Below are 16,528 nucleotides of genomic sequence, written 5' to 3'. Positions count from 1 at the left end.
ATAAATGAAATTTAATTAAAATTTAAGACTAACCCAGTTATAATAAAAATGTTCCCTCTTTTCCAAGTTTAAAAAAAAGAAAACTCTACAACAATAAAGCAGCGCTTCTCAAAGTAGGTTCTTGGATCAGCGATACCAGCATCACCTGGGAACTTGTTAGAAAAGCAAATTCTTGGGTGCCGCCCCAGACCCACCAGAGCAGAAACTTTGGGGGTAGGCCCCAGCAATTTATTAAAAAAATAACACCTCCATGTAATTCTGCAGGAACATTTGAGAAGCAGTGCTTTACATCAAGGTTGAAATAATCAAAACTACTCAATGTTGTAGTAGAGTATACTAAAAGAGTATCCCTAAAATGTTGTATCTTCCCTAATTCTATAAATAAGGTCTGACCAAGCAGTCAACATGTCCAGCCAATAATCCCTAGCTCTGAATTCTAACCCACGTGCACTCTCCATGTCATGCTGCCTGGGATCTGGTCACACCTCCCCTGCACCCCCAGGAGGCACCATGAGGGCCTGGGCTGGGAAGGCACTTGGGAGCTGAGCCACATGTCCTCGTCCCCTTCAGGGTGGGAGAGACAGACTCAAAGGGGGCACGGAGAGGGGACAGTGATGCTGGAAATCTATGAATTTCCCATCAATTGTAAGCATACCTTTTTTGGAGCAGAGCCCATACTTAGTACTTTCCCATCACTATTTCACAAATAACAATCCCAAAAGAGACAGTGCTTATAAAAAAATTTTTTTAAATGGGCATCTTTGCAGATAATTGCTCGTGAGCCACACAAAGTGGTGCACCCTTCATGCTGAGGATGGTGATGACAGCGTGCAGTGTTCTAGACCATTCACAGTGAGTGTGTGTCTGTCTGCTTCTTCCCCAGATCCTTGACCTTCAATCACAATACTTACTGACCAGAATCTTCCAGCCACACCATTCTGGCTTCACCCTGTCCTTCCCTAGCCCATCACAACCACCCTCCAATTATAAGGGGAATTATGAAACTTGACTGTCCCCATGACCCAAAGGCTTTCAAATTTCTGTTTGCTGACCGTGTTTGCTCACGGAACCGAGGCTTTGCGTGCCCTAAGAACACCAGAGCAGAAAAATGTCCCAGCAGCAGAGGCACAGTAGCATTTTATGAGATTTCTCATCACGAGAAAAACCTCCATCCTAAGAGAAATGGAAGTGTAAACTCTCCTCAGTAACTTTTCTCACTTGAAATCACACCTCTCATCACGACCTATTACACCCACACAGTCACGTGCCAGCAGCACTGCACACGGTCTCCACCATTTCAAAGGCTCAAAAGATATTTTTAAAGCCCAAATACAATCTAGGTTGCTCTTCTACATAGCAACTTTTTAGCGAAGGACAAAGTAATACAGAGATTTTTATGCATGTGGGCAGTTAGCCACTCACCGAATGACTGAATGCAGCTGTCGATGAGCTCGTCCAGGCTGGCTCCTTTGGCTAAATGTCCCAGAGACACCATCATTCGGAACTGGGTGATCTGGGCCGGGATGGGATGGGAGGGGACAGGGCTGCCGGCTGGCTTCGCCTCTAGTCGGGCTTTTGTGGCAGCTCTGCAGCCATGAGAAGGTTTCCTGGGGAAAAAGAGGAGGCAGTGAGAGCGAGCCGAGTAGCCGGGGGACAGACTAACCGGCAGCTCCGAGAACTGAAGGCAGATAGGACAGGAAAGGAGTGGAGATAAGACAATTAATCCTGAGAGCTGGGCTGATAGAAGACATACCCCTCCCACTTGGCAAAAGCACCCGACGGACTGGTTGGCTGTTAAAGAGATAACTCCCCAGTGAGTAAGGAGGTGAGATTTCAGGGCTGCAACCCGGGCTCTTAGTCGTGGGTTGCAACTGCTTTGGCCTGCTGGCTGCAGCTCCCAAAGGGGAGATGCTGAGGCGAGACCGTCTTGACAATCCTTTGCGCCTAGCCATAATTGATTTTAGCGGGGAGTCCCGCTGACTTGGTTCTGAAGAATTGCTTAATTCGGTCTCGTCTTCGGCTAAATTAATTCAACTTTAGAAATACCAGAGATGCTGCAGAAAGGCCAGGGACTACCAGAAATACCTCTGGCCTTTGGGGGAAAAGTCAAAGACTAAGGACCCACCTGCAGAGGATTATGGTGGTGGTGGTTAGATTTGAAGCTAATCCTGCCTTTCTTACAAATCTTGGATTTAAGGTTCTGTTTTTCATTGCTGATAATACAGGCAATCATTGCGTCATTTCTTACCACTAAATATTCTATTAAGTCCTTACTGATTAAAAAAAAAAAAACAACAACCCACAGAGCTAAAGGGAGTTTTACTCCAGAACTGAATGTAAAAGAAATCTGGATCTGGAAATGGCTTAGGAGTCCAACAGGGTACCCTTACCCCCTCTCACTTAGCTTTATCTTTGGTCATGACCTCATGAGTGCATGTCAAGTTGTTTGAAAAAGGATATATGAAAGTTAACTAAGCATTTTACTTTCCTTCCCATTTAGACATACTCGCAGATACATATCTATAATCTTTTCAAGTTTAATAGTGATGGGTGTTGTTGCTAGTAACTTCTTCAAACATATAATTAATTCTGTGGTTTGGGTTATTTCATAGTTTACTAACAAAGAGGAGACAAAAAAATCTGTACCTCAGATCCATAACTTCAGCTACTCACTCTGTATTTTGATAAACACATAATGGCATCAACTAATAAGTGCTTATTCTATAAGTGAGACACTGTGATAGGCCAGGGGGGCAGGGGACCACAGTGGGAGAGTCTCTGGGAGGGGTCTCTATAAACTGGAAAACGTACTCATTATGCTAGTTGTTGCTGTTGTCGTATAAAGGTGAACGAGGAGTTCCTTAATTCAAAAATCTAGTTGAAGAATCAGACCTAGTCCATGAAAAGACAACCCCATAAATCTTAAGTGTCCTGTGGGTGTCAAGCCTGAGAAGTGTTATGTTCTTAGAGGAGAGAACCAGTTCCAGGTGGAGTGGTGTGGGGAGCAGCTCCAAGAAGACTGAATCTCATCTAGAAGGAGCCGAAACGCTCAGATCAAAATAAAATGCTGGGGCACATGTGGGTTTCGGGAATCCAGCTAAGAGATCGTGCACTAAACTCTGGGCCACTCTCAGTCCACAGCCAGACTAGTGGAAGGAAGACCATGACCTTTGAGCTCTGTTTCAAACTAGCTCCAGGACGCTGCCTAGCAGTGGCCACGGGACTCTGCTTTTGACCTGGGGCGAGGCCACGGAAATTGCTTCAGCTACTGGCTGAGAATATACTAACCCAAGGAAGTGATTCCTGAAACATCAAGTTGGTGCTACCGGATCTGATCAAGTGTCTGACCATTACTGATTTTTATCTAGGCCCTGTGATAACCCCAGGATCAGATCAGTATCTGAAAACAAGAGAAAATAATGAACATAATCAATTGAGTACCTATGATATGGCAAGCACTGTACTGGGGATTTAAATGGTTTTCAAAGCTGATACCCCAGAAAGATCTTATCTCCATTTCATGAAGTTGAAACTGAGTCTCAAAGCCGCTAAAGTACATAGTCAAGGTTGTACAACTCACCCGTGCTACATCTGGGCTTTGTACCTGGGGCCTCTCTGGTTTTATTTAATAAATATGTACTGTGCTTGGAACCATGTGCCCTTCGCTACACAAGAATCTGTAAGCAGATGGTCACAGAAGGGCTGGAAAATTCAAGACAAAAAAATTCCTCCAAAAGCAATGCTGCTACCCTAAAGGCTGAATCTCAGGTCTTATTCTTCCTGCAGGCCTCTGGCACAGTCCTCAGACACCAGAGCTAGGCAGACTCTTCATAGTCATTTCTATATGGGGAGGTCCAGGCTCCGAAAGCCAGTGCCACTGGCTGCTGGTGCAGAAGCTGGTAGAAGCCAAGCCTCCTGTGCCCCTAGGCCTTGCTCCGCAGTCAGGCTCCCTTCCCTTTCTGAAAGTACTGACAACTCTCTAAACCTGGAGCTGAGTGTCCAAAGGAAATGGTCAGCTTCTGCCTTCACTGCTGCCTGTTCACCATGAAGACCTCCACCCAAGGCAAAGTGGAGAAAGATGACATAGAGTCCTTCTCAAGAGGAGTCCTTTTCTCTTAGGCCACCCCCATTACTTCTCCTCAGCCCCCCAAGAGGAGGCAACTGCTACTGGAGGCTGGGTCTCCACATCCGGCTTTTGCCCCTGGGGCTCCCAGGTATTAACTCTAGTCTGTCAACTGTTGGATCCAGGGAAAATTCCATTTTGTCTCTCCGTTGGTGGTATCGACCACCACCAAGGACTCTGAAAACTGCCCCTGGCTCTAATTCTAGTCACTTCTCCTAATGTCAGCAGGAGAGGAAACCACTTTGGTTCCCAAGGTAATTCTCAGAGGTAGATGCATTTACCGGAACATAAGAGGGACCAGGGGAGATTCAAGCAGAAAGAAGGAGCGTGAAGGGAGTATTAAGGGTGGGGGGAAGGGAAAGTGAGAGACCTAGTCTGGGAGTATTGAGGCCAGACAGACTCAGAGGCTCCAGGCCCGAGACACGACAGAGAAGAGAGGCTACTAAAAACCAAACTGCAACCCGAGAGGTCTGGGAAAATGGGGTTATCTGCGCCATAAACTAGGAAACTCTGCTCTTTTTGCTGGCAGTCTCCTGACCAGCTGCTTCCTGTCAAACCTGCAAACCCCGCTCTCTTCTGGTGAAATGGCTGTAGGTAAGGATGCATAAAATGTTCCATTACAGGCATATTTAAGGGTATCAAACAATCCACAGAAAGAATAGTCTAAATCTCCAAAGGCATATTTTTAAAGGACTGTAGCCAAATGTTCCCATGTAAATTTAAAAAAAAAAAAAAGGCCGAGAGAGAAACAGATAAACCTGAAAGTGTTTTCTGGGACCAGGAGCGGCCAAGGCCCAGTGGGGTTTGCCACAGGAGGCTGTCAAAACTCCTAAATGGTTCAGGTCAAATCCTCTCCAGGCACAGGTGCCTCCCTGGAGGGCACACACACTTTCGGGTTGAACTTTTTATGAAATCTAGCCAAGACCAGGAAGGGACGAAATGGAGGAAGAGAACACAGATTTCCCCAACTTTCTCTGCAGTGGAAGGTGGCTTTAATTGGCTTCTGGTGAGGATTTTTTCCAGTCCTGTCCTCTCCCTCAGCCCCTACAGTACAGACGCAATGTAATTTACCAAGGCCCACCCCCCCCCCCCCCCCCAGCCGAAAGGGCCCCGCTGGACCCCTGGGGCAACAAGCCCCCCCCCCCCCCCCCCCCCCCCCGTAGCGGGAGTGCAGAGAGGGCAAAGGCCTTTGGCTGCATAAAGTCCAGCAGGTTAACCCTTCCTGCCGCTCCCGGGCCTGTCTGTGCGGGCTGGGCACAGCGCAGTCACACCGGAGTCCACGTGGAGGGAGCTGGGCAGAGCACCACTCGTATGCTGCAGCCAGGCCCTCCCTGCTCTAGGGGGACAGGCTCCAAGTTGCCTGGCCCCTCCAGGCCGCTTTCTCCTGCCAAAAGATTCTGCACTATCACCCTTCCTTCATCTTCAAGATCCTCATAAGACATCTCTCTTGAATCGCAGTTGCGGGGAGGGGGGTACAGTTTCCACCCAGAAAGCTGTGTGTTTCGGGGGGCTTGCCGCCGGCCTTTCCGGGCCCTGCCCGGGGTCCGCTGGGAGCCGGAGGAGGCCGCCAGGTGGCGCTGCCCGAGCCCCGTGCCCCGCGCCCGTAGCAGGTGCGGATTTTGCGTAAAGTCCGCGAGCGAGAGACCCAGGAGCCGGACGCCTGGGAGCCGGGGGAGGCGGGGGGGAATCGGTGCAACTCCGGAGCTCGCGGAGCGCACAACCCAGCTCTCTGCCCCACTTGCCCCGCGCGCCGCTCCGCCCGAACTTGAGCCGAGCCCCCCGCCTGCCGCCGCTCGCACCTCGGGTCAGCAACTTCCCGTAGAAGGAGGCGCCCTCGTCGTCCTCCCACTTCCCACCCCCTCCCCGAGAGGGCTCAGGGGGCCGCCCGCCCCAAAAAAGGAAGCTGGCGCCGCCGAGGGCCCGGACCCCTACTCACCGCGGGGCCTCTCTCGCCTTGCCCAGGGTGCCCATGGCCACGGCCGGAGCTCCCGCGGCCACCTCACCTAGCGCGCCGGGACGGGCTCGGCGGAGCGCGGCGCATCGCCGCCACCGCCGCCGCCGCCGCCCGCTGGGCCCCTCCGCCCCGGCCGCCCACCTGCAGCGCTCGGAGCCGAAGAGCCCGCCCGAGGCGCACCCGCAGGCACAAAGTTTCTGGGAGCGCGCCCTCTCGCCCTCCCGCGCGCGCGCACTCTCGCCCGCACCAACCACCTGACACGCGCTGATGCTATCGGCGGAGGAGCCGTGTGGCGCGCTTCGGCTCCTCTCCGAAACCCGCCCCCATCACTCGCGAGCGCCCCACCGCGCTGCCCGCCTCTCGCTGCCCCAGGCTGAAGTCCGAAGGGGAGCGCTGGGGAGGCTCTGGGGGGCGCCGCGGAGGAGGCGTGAGCCCGAGGGCTAGGGCTTCGCGGAGCGGCTCTGGGGAGGGGGATTCCCCTGCACTTCAGTCCCGCTTCGCCGGGACCCCTGGCCCCTTCGCAGGGCTCCCTGTATCTATCCGAGCGCCGCCAGGGGCGGGGTAGGGAGCCAACTCCCAGGTGTGGCTCTGCCTCGGCCCGCGCCTTCCGTGCCTTCGTAGTAGCAATTTGCAGGACTTTGGCTGGAGATTGGCGCCCTGCACCCTGCGGGAGGCGGCGGGTGTGGAGGTGCGCGCCGGAGGTGTGATCCGTATCTGGCGGGAGACAGCTGCCTGGCGTCTGTGGGTGTGGGAGATGCGGGGAGCGGTGGGAAGAACTTTCTGACAGCAGGCAGGGCCAGGAATGGTGCCCTAGCTCTGCTTGGCCAAAACACAGCTTTGATAGCAGTAGCTGACTGACGGAGTGCATTGTGCTGAAGGGCCTTCTATAAGTTGCCTCAGTGAAGCCATCCCCCCAAATCCGGAGAGGTCACTATTTTCGAGATGGGAAAATGACAGTTTAGAGAATAACATGCCTCCTGTCACACAACCAGTAAACAGCAGAGAGAAATGTGACCTGGGCTGAGATCTGTCTGACTCCCTGTAATCGCTGCTGGGCTGTCCTAATAACACCTAATAACACACCCATTATCACTGTCACATGCCTTAATTCTGGCCACAATAATAGGTGTCTTCCCAGCCATAATGTTCTGGATCTTAAAGTCTCCCTCCGTGACTTCATTTCTATATGTCTTCATGTTTATATGCCACCTCCTAGAAAAAGAAACTTGCAAAGGTAACTTACAAAGGTACACAACTTACCAAAAAAAGTGTGTGAAATAAAAAGTGAAAAATAAGTCTTATAAAATGGAGCCAGAAGTGAGTCATTTTTTTAAATGCACCTAGAGTCCAATGCACTTGGCTACAAGTGGGACCAAAATTTATCTCCCAGATTTCTAGCAGTCATGTTCAAAAGAGAGCTTTGTATAAAATTCATTTTCTGTCACATGCAAGATCAAAAAAAAAATTGTTCAAGAGAACATCAACTCCTCTTAATAGTAAGACCACTAAGAAATTTCTCCAGAGAATCCTCATGAACATTGGGTAATTGAACCAAGTTCTAGTCACAGCCATATATATAGAAGGAGCACGTGGATATTTAATAGATATTAAATTATAACACTTCTAGACTATACTGTACATGCATATGCATATATGTGAAATGGATGAACATACCCTTATGTAAATGCAAAATTATATGAAAGTATGTGTTCATATCTACATATACAGATAACTAGGCTATTTGGTGTATACGCACAATACTGAACACACATGTAAGCAGTTGTAGACACCTGTACATCTGAGTCCATTCTGTATGTAAGTATAGAAATCATTCGTAATTCATTCAGTAATTGAGTTTTGTTGAGTTTTTTTAAAGAAAGAGGCCTACTTCTGCCTGGAAAGCATCTTTCTCTCTGGGTTCCTGAGAGCCCTGCATTCTGCATGCATCTAACTCTGTATCTGGGCCCACCCTGAGCTCTTTGATGAGGCTTTCTAACTATTCCTACTTAAACGATTTGTCTTTTCCAAACATCTAAAAAAATCAGAAGTCGGCTCTATCTCTTTCTTCATCTTCTGCCATGTGGTTAGTCTTCCTGGTGTTGTCTGAGGCACCTCTGACCTCAAGAACAAAGTTCTCCTTTTCTCTTGTTCTCTCTTCTGCTTCTCCTACCTCTCTGATGGGCAGTAGTCAACGTCTCTGTAGTAGTTGAGAAGGTTTGGGGACCAGTGTCTTCCTCTGCCTGCTTCTTGGGTGAGCTCATTCCTTGGGACTCTGTCATTCTTCCTCTTTTCAATCAGGACATTTTAACTGATGTCCCTGGACCTTTTACTTGGCATTTTGGTGGGTATCGGTGAAGCTTCTGAAACATAAAACACCCGCTTTCATCAGATTTTCTAAATGATACATTACTCAGTTTAGGTGTTTTTATTTTCTTCCATGACTTCGACAGGACCCATATGACTCTCCGTCTGAATATTTGACTTCAATATCTAATATCCACACCCACGTTTCCAACTGGTCACCTCCTTTGTCCCAAAGGGCTTCCTTGCCATCTCCCCAGCCACATGGTGGTCTTGGGCCCCATTATCTCTGAATCTGGACATATGTCATAGACTTATAATTGACTTCCCTAATTACAGGACATCCTCTTCTCTGATCCTGCTTTCATTTCACTTTCAGAATTACCTGATCATGTCATTTCTCTGCTTCCAAACTGCCAAGGAATCCCTGTTGCCTACAGAATAAAGTGTGAACTTGTCAACATTGTGCTCCTTCAAAACCGGACCTCATCTGTGCAGCCTAGCCTCTGGCTGTGCCCTCCCAGGCACCTGACCTCTTAGGTTGCACTGCAGCACTCTTGCTAGAGCTGTGCCCAGTGCCCTCGCAAGACTCTGCACTTCCTTCCTTTCACCTGGTAAACACACAAAGGCACAGTTTTACCCAAAGCATGTCAAAACCGACAAGTCAGCCCAGGGGACACATACAGGGCTACCTCCCAGGTGCAGAGGGGTGCAAACCCAACTGCCTGCTTGTGCTTGGAGAACCTATTGGAGGCCACAGCTTCTACTCTTCTGCTTAACATCTATTCTTCCATATAAGATATATAGTCACTGGTTGCCTACTTAGTGTCAGATGCCATCCTTGGCACTGAGCATCGGGTAGAGAACAAGACAGACAAGATCTTAGTTCACAGAAGCTTACATATCTAACAGGCAGACAGGAATCAAGTCAACAAATGAACAAAGACACCACGGTTTTACACTCTCGATTTCCAGGAGCTACCACTTCAGAGTCGGGTTAGCCCCCCATGATGAAGACCCCATGAGGTATCCCAGTTGAGGCCCCCACATGGACCTGTGAGGAGGCAGCTGCTACATTTAGGGGCACAGAGTTCCAGAGGAGAGTGATGAGAGATGGAGAGGGAAAGGAAGGAGCCAACATGGAACCATCCTTTGCTCTCCTGCTGAGTGCTGCTCCTATTTCCGAGACACGGAGAACTGGCCTCATTATTTTGCTGCTATGTTGGCTGTCCCAAGCAACAGCACACTGAACACTGTAACTTCCTACTGCTGCTCACCTTGGACCAAGGCTAGAGGGCTTGTCCACATAAGAAGCAGGGCCTTTTTCCTCCGTGCCTGTAAGCTGGGGGCTTATGGTGGAAATCCTGCTGGTTTCTTTCTCCTTGTGTGTCCTCTCATGGATGCAGCAGCGTGCCTCCCTGGGAGCCTCTCTGGTTATGGGCCAGCTGTTCTGGACAGTATTCTGTCCCCTTGAGGCACCCCCAGAATTCTCCTAGGGAGACTTTATGAATGTCCTAGAATTATATTTTAAGATGGCTCATCCCAGATACAGACCTTAATTGCAAATATCCATTCTTAATTTCAGCTGCTTTGAAGGATGCTGCCTAGCTCTGTGAAGCCCTTCCCCCACAGTCAGATTTATTTATATTACACAACCGATATTTTTTATTTTGGATTTTTTTTTTTTTTTGGCTTCTAACACAACAAACAAACAGAAATCCCCATTGTCTCATGGCTTTTCCTCTCCTCAGATGGGCACCCCTTGAAGGGGGCTTTGAACAGTGGAGGAACGGGATGGGACTTCTGCTTTAATGGGGTCACTTAGGTTGCTGAGTTCCAAAGTGACTCATGAGAGGGAAGGATGGAAGGTTCTCTGTGGAAGTGGCCTTCATAGTTTCCAACTCCTAGGTCCCCCAGGCCAGTGGCTTTCCAACTGCTTTGAACATTACCTCACGATGAGAAGTACGAAATTACATGTTTTACACTCTGTGACGCAGATGTACATTGACACTACACGTGAGACTGAAACACAAGCTCTGTGAAACACAATCCTTTCAAATATATATTTTTTGAATAATATTAAGAAATGAATTCTGGTCAGGACCCACGAGATTGATCCAGGACTGGGGTGGGATCATAGTTTATGAACTATAGCTCCCAAGCCCATGTGTCATGATAACAATAGATCTTGATGAATACCTCTGGAAAAGGGAACTGGTTGGCTCTGCGTATGGGGGGGCTGGCATCTTCAAGTTCATTGTTTCTCCTTTTGTAACTTTTATTTTTGTATCATGTGCAAGCATCTACTCAATAAATAGATCCTATTTTGAATCATTCTGGCAGAGAGCTTACTTTCTGATTCTGACCCGCATGGCTTTGAAAAACCAGAGGCTGGGGCCAGTAAAGATGAGTTACCAGTGAATCTATTTTGTTCAAATTCGTGAAAAGAAAGAAAGAAAGAAAGAAAGAAAGAAAGAAAGAGGGGCGCCTGGGTGGCTCAGTGGGTTAAGCCTCTGCCTTCGGCTCAGGTCATGATCTCAGGGTCCTGGGATTGAGCCCCACATCAGACTCTCTGCTCAGCCGGGGGCCTGCTTCCTCCTCTCTCTCTGCCTGCCTCTCTGCCTACTTGTGATCTCTCTCTCTGTCAAATAAATAAATAAAATCTTAAAAAAATAAAAAAAGAAAGAGAGAGAGAGAGAGAAAGTCAATATGTTTTCTACAAGTATTTGGGAGGCAGAATGGCACAGTAGTTAAAAGCAGGAGCTCTGGAGTTCAACTGATTTTGGATTTCAGCCCTCACGCTTCCTGGTAACGTGACCCCGAGCAAGGTATCTTTTCTAAGCCTCAGTTTTCATGTCTGTGAAAATGGATGCAAGTAAAGCCTACCTCATGGGACCTTGCTAAAAATGATATGGCATGGTCTACGCCTAGCATGCAGTAACCGCTGAGGATATACTGTTTGGAGTGATGATTCTGTGCCAAGTTGTGGGCATTCAAAGTGATTGCTTTGAGAACCTAGTTAAGGACTATGAGATCACACTGAAGGGACAGTACCTTAGCTCTTGACTGATGGGGAGCCAGCTTCTCAGAGGAAGTGAGGTCTGGGTTAATATGCAAAAGGTAAGATGAACAGTGAGCAGAACAGAGAGCAAAGGGGAGGATGGGGGGGAAGAGAAGAGAGGGTGGGGGAGGGGAGAGAAGAGACCGGTGGGGAGGAGGAGGGGTGGAGACTGAAGAGGGGAAAGTCTTTCAGAGAAAAGGAAGGTGGGGAAGTAAGGAGAAGGAAGAAGCGCTTTGCTGGACTACGACACTCAGGGACTGACTCTGATTCCCCCCCACCCCGCCCCTGCCAATGTATAAATAAGGTTTTCAAGTCTGACTTAATCTTATTGCCTTGGCAGAATCTGAGAGGGTTCACACCTTGAAGAGTTCCCCGTGAGCTCTTTAAATCCCCTCCACTTTGGATGTGATTCAATTAACACCACTCCTCAAGTCTGCCTTTGGGTGCTTGAAATGAACTGTTGAAAAAGGACCCAGTTAATTAAAATCCAACACTGGGCTTCTTTTCAACTGGCTGGCATTGCAAACCCAAGGGCAATAACTTAAATGCTAAAACTAGTTTTGTAATGCAACCACTATCTTTTAAAACTCCAATTGTGCACCCAGCACCATACCCACATTAATGCTACTCAATAATTTAACATGTACAAAGACACATGGGTAAAAGCTGGGAAAAAAAAAAACGTTCATAGAAAGATTCAAATGGTCTGGACCCGTCAAAGGATGTGGTTTTCTGGGTACAAAAACTGTTTAATATGCACTCAAAAAGGTACTGTAATAAGTATGGTATAGAGATGAAAACTCCTGAATATTAATAGATGTATTTGCATATGAGCAGTGGAGAAAATCATTGTAAACTAATGGGGTGAGTGCTTTTCAAACTGGGATCGTCTGCGGACACATAGTTAAGAATCTAGAAGAAAAATTTTTTCCCTTTAAAAAGGGATCATTCTTCCCTCCTATTTAGGAAATACTAAAGTAACTTATTTCACGCCCAATTTACAAGCAGTAGGTGGGGTTCGAACACCCAATCCCACTGCTCTGTGCCAAAGCTCAGTCTCCCCCTACCCCACCACGTGGGGAGTATCTTTTCGTTCAGTCTGATCCTTTGTAATCCTGTAATGGGCTTCTGTATTCCTCTGGTTTGGGAAGTAGGAAGTGAGGTTCTGCGGGCCCCACTAAGAAGGGTGTTTCTTTGACCTTGTGGGTAACTGTGTTGTGTTTCATGTATAACAGAGTCACACCCAAGAGAACATCATGCCAATTAGAAATGCATTGACTAAAAAACAAAGCCCAAAGCTTCAATTTGCTGCAAATATTGATTGACATTGATCGGCCTCCGTGCCTAATTGGCAACTGACTCAAACCTTTTGGTCAAAGTAATTTCTCAGCATGTGTCCGAACGATCGCCAAAATTTACTGTAAAAGAAAACTGTCTTTTTTGGTTTATATTGCCTTTTTTCCCCTGCACCTTGCATCAAACTGGGGATCCTTTGAACGAAGCCTGTAGCCTGAGAAGTCTGCGTTGTGGCTTCATAAGTATGTATAGAGACCTCACTGCCAACCAAGAAAGTCAACTGGCTGTTCAGCTGAATTGATTTTAAATTAATCAGTGAAAAGCACTGCCATATGTTGTGATAAATCCAGTCAGTGCCCATTTAGGTGTGATCTTTCAAGTGTTCCAGAAGTGAGGCTTGGCTCCTTGAGAAAGGTTACCACATGCTGCACCTTAATTTGGCCCAGGCAGGTGTGATCCTGCCAGAGTGTTACTGCTTTGACGTCATAAGTTTGTATTTGGGTGGGGGGCGATAGGGTGAAGAATCTGGGTTAGACTTATGATGGAAAGAGACAAGTTATATATAATCAATGTTGGCAGTTGTCTAGAAAGTTCTCCTAAAAATCTGAGTTGTTGTGACTTTGGCCTGTTCCAGCCAGAGGTAGGTAATGGGTTGAGGAGGAGGTGGGGATGGATGGTAGTTGAGTTTATCTCAGGGTTTCCCCATAGTAGGGGCCATATTTTGATATTTGTGGGCCCCTTCCTCCATAAAAATGTATTTTATGGGGGACTCCTGGGTGGCTCAGTCAGTTAAGCATCTGCCTTTCAGCTCAGGTCATGATCCCAGGGTCCTGTGATGGAGTCCCACACTGGGCTCCCCACTCAGCAGGAAGTCTGTTCTCCTTCTCCCTCTGTCTCTCCCCCTGTTTGTGCTCTCTCTGTCTCTCTCTCTCAGATGAATAAATAAAATCTTTAAAAATATATTTTATGATTGTATTAGCATAAAGATGAATATCGTCCAAGATGGATTTATTATTATATATTCACTCATCAATTTTTTTCCCTTCTAATTTTGAAAGAAATTAAATTAAAACAATTTCATGGGCCTAAACAGTGGGCTCTAGGCACTGCACCTCCTGGATTTGCCGGCCCTGGGAGTTAGGCTGTTTTCATGAAAGACAGGGTGTTCTTTCTTGGGTCTGGGCAAGTCAGTGGCTTCTAGATGTTGAAAAATGGTGGCATAAAATAAGGGCCAAAGTGAGCTTTAGGAGGAGCTCCCTCTGTCCCTTTTGAACATGCAGGAGGGAGGCACAGGAAAGATTACCTGGAGAACAGTAAGATGAGAGATGGGATGGAAAACCAAGGCTTGCCTGGAGAGGAGAGGTTAAACTAGGGGCTCTGAAGGGTCATTCAAGGTCAGAGGGTCCAGCCTAGAGGGACCAAAACAGTAGTACTTACTGACCAGCTGCCTTAGGGATTAAGCAATGCTTGTCCTATACCTATAAGTACCTATTGCTTCCCTGTGGGACTTGAACTTGAGGCTAATGTACCTGAGGCCCAGCCAGACAGGGCCTGCCAGACCCCAAGGTACTGCAGAAAGTAGGCTCCACCCTTGGGCAAAATTGGCAAAACAACAAGCAGACAGAAAAGGGCCAACTTCCATGTCAAGCTACACTGATCTAGATCCTAGGATCATGTAGAATGCTTTTTACTTTTTTCTCTGCATTTTGAGAATCCCTAATGATGATTATCTGAGCCAACATAGTGAGTACTTCCCACACATCACTCACTGTGCCAAGAAATAAATAAACATTATTTTATTTCAACCTCACAAAAAAAATCTTTATGATTTACCTTTGTTGTCCCCACTTTATAAATGGGGATTTAAGGCTCAGAAAAGTAGTGTGATTCACCCAGGGATGCATTGCTAGTGGAAGGTGAATCTGGGTTTCAAGTCAATATGATTCTAGAGTTTATCACCATGTGCTACATTGCCCACTTGCAATTAGATTTTGCACCCCAAAACAGTTGAGTTTGTTGACAATTACTCATTATGAAATTCAGGGTAGACAACCAGAGCTAACCATATTGTTGAGGATCCCAGTGTTGGGATGTTGATGCTATCTTTCATCTTTCTTACCAACCACAAGTTATAAACCCAAGCATCACAGGGATCAAAATTTTGGTCTGTTACAGCTGCTCTGTGACCCAGCTCAGGCTAGAACTGTCCCTAAAAAGATCTGGCCATTGGTGTGGGGACAGAGAGCCACTGATTTAAGCCTTCTTTGGGCCCTACCCCAAGGTTTCAATGTAAGTTATTTGAAAAAGGAAAGTCTAAGATTGTCAATGTGCTACAAATATGGTGGTTACCTTTATATATCAGTTCTCACTGTGACAGGTGACAGTGTGGTGACAGGTATCATAGCTCTAGAGTGTGTGTGTCTATACATGTGAACGGTTCCCAGATTGAGCCAGTACATGGTTCCCACGACAGTCTCTTCTCCATGATTCTTTTTTTTTGGCGGGGGGAGGCTTTGATCTTTTCTTTAAGAAATGAGAGATTATTAGATCAAGTGATTCAAGCATTATTCCTTAGGGCTTTCTTGCTACAACCTCAGAGATTTGATTTGTTTATTTATGTGAAAAGAGTTTTAGCTGTCATCACACTTTCTTTTTTAAGTTCTCCCAACTGAGCTATTAATGGAATTGCATCCCAACATTAAAACCTACTCTAAACCAGTGTGAAATATAAATACAGATATTTGTCCTAACCTGGTAAATTAGGAGTGAAGACTGATTTTGACCTTTCTGGGTTTTGGATTATTTTGTCCAGTTCCTCAAGTGCCCAGTCCAGACCATCCTTTCCTGGAACGTCCCAGAAACCCAGTGTTCTCAGCGTTTTCCTACTTTGTTGCCATACCCAGCCCACTCACAGCTTCTGATACAGACCCGGTCCTGAAGAAGAGTCCCTCATTCGCCTTGCTCTCAACTCAGAGCAAATCGCGTGCCAGAAATGTCCTGTCTCAGTGGTGCTGCTTTTCCTCCTCATCCTCAGCTTCTCTAGAAGACTCAGAGGTGACAGACAAACTGCTTTTTCTTGCTATTATTCTATTAGTGCCTTGCTTTTCCTTTCACTCTTTTAGGACCTTTGAGGGCTACTTTTCATTTTATGTTCTACTTAATGCAATGTCTGGCATCTCTGCCAGCCCCGAGAGTACATACCAAATCCTGTTCTTGCAAACACTGGAGAACACGAAGGAAGACACAGGTGATCAGCTGCTCAGGACACCGATAACACAGAACCTACAACAGGGGCTAGATGTAAGGAAGGATGGAGGTGCAGCCAGTAGGATGGCCCACCTACTTTCTAGCTTTTGATACAAAGAATCGTGTTCCGTCCAGGTTCCTGAAAAATAACTCAACTATGTCCCATGCTACTTCAACCTCTGGGGAAAGGTTTTTCCTCTACTCAACTTAGGTTCTTGCCCTTGTCACTTGGAGACAGGGGGTTGAACTGCCTGAGACGGACAATAGTCTTCCTATTTTTTATGCTGAATCTTTACTAAGGTCCTATACCCCAAACCTCCAAAAGGCTTCTGAGAGTCGAGGGTGACTTCTGACTCACAGGGTCAAGGCCCAGGGTGTTAGGCAGGTGCAGCTTTACCTCACTGGTAAGTCTTTGTTGCATGACATGAATAGGGCAAAAGCTAAAGAAAATTAGGCTTTCAAGAGATGGTCTGAAACAATCTTTGGGTCCCTAGTATTCAGGGTTTCATCCCTCACTGAACCAGGCTGCTCATTTTGTAGGGAGAAA

General features: G+C 47.2%; 1 protein-coding gene across 2 annotated transcripts in view; it reads right to left on the bottom strand.

The window, feature by feature from the left end:
* RASGRP1 (RAS guanyl releasing protein 1) overlaps nucleotides 1-6,094 on the bottom strand; it is a 78,495-nt gene extending 72,401 nt beyond the window's left edge. For both annotated transcript variants that reach the window (XM_032856879.1, XM_032856880.1), the window contains exons 1-2: nucleotides 6,060-6,094; nucleotides 1,423-1,607 (exon numbers count right to left, since the gene is read on the bottom strand). In XM_032856879.1, the coding sequence (XP_032712770.1) occupies nucleotides 1,423-1,607; nucleotides 6,060-6,094 (220 nt within the window). The remainder of the gene's footprint in view (nucleotides 1-1,422; nucleotides 1,608-6,059) is intronic.
* Nucleotides 6,095-16,528: the final 10,434 nt, after the last annotated feature.

The sequence above is a fragment of the Lontra canadensis genome, unplaced genomic scaffold, assembly GCF_010015895.1.
Source record: "Lontra canadensis isolate GAN:19392208 unplaced genomic scaffold, GSC_riverotter_1.0 scaffold12, whole genome shotgun sequence".
Classification (NCBI taxonomy): Eukaryota; Metazoa; Chordata; class Mammalia; order Carnivora; family Mustelidae; genus Lontra; species Lontra canadensis.
This window is presented reverse-complemented; position numbering and strand designations above follow the sequence as displayed.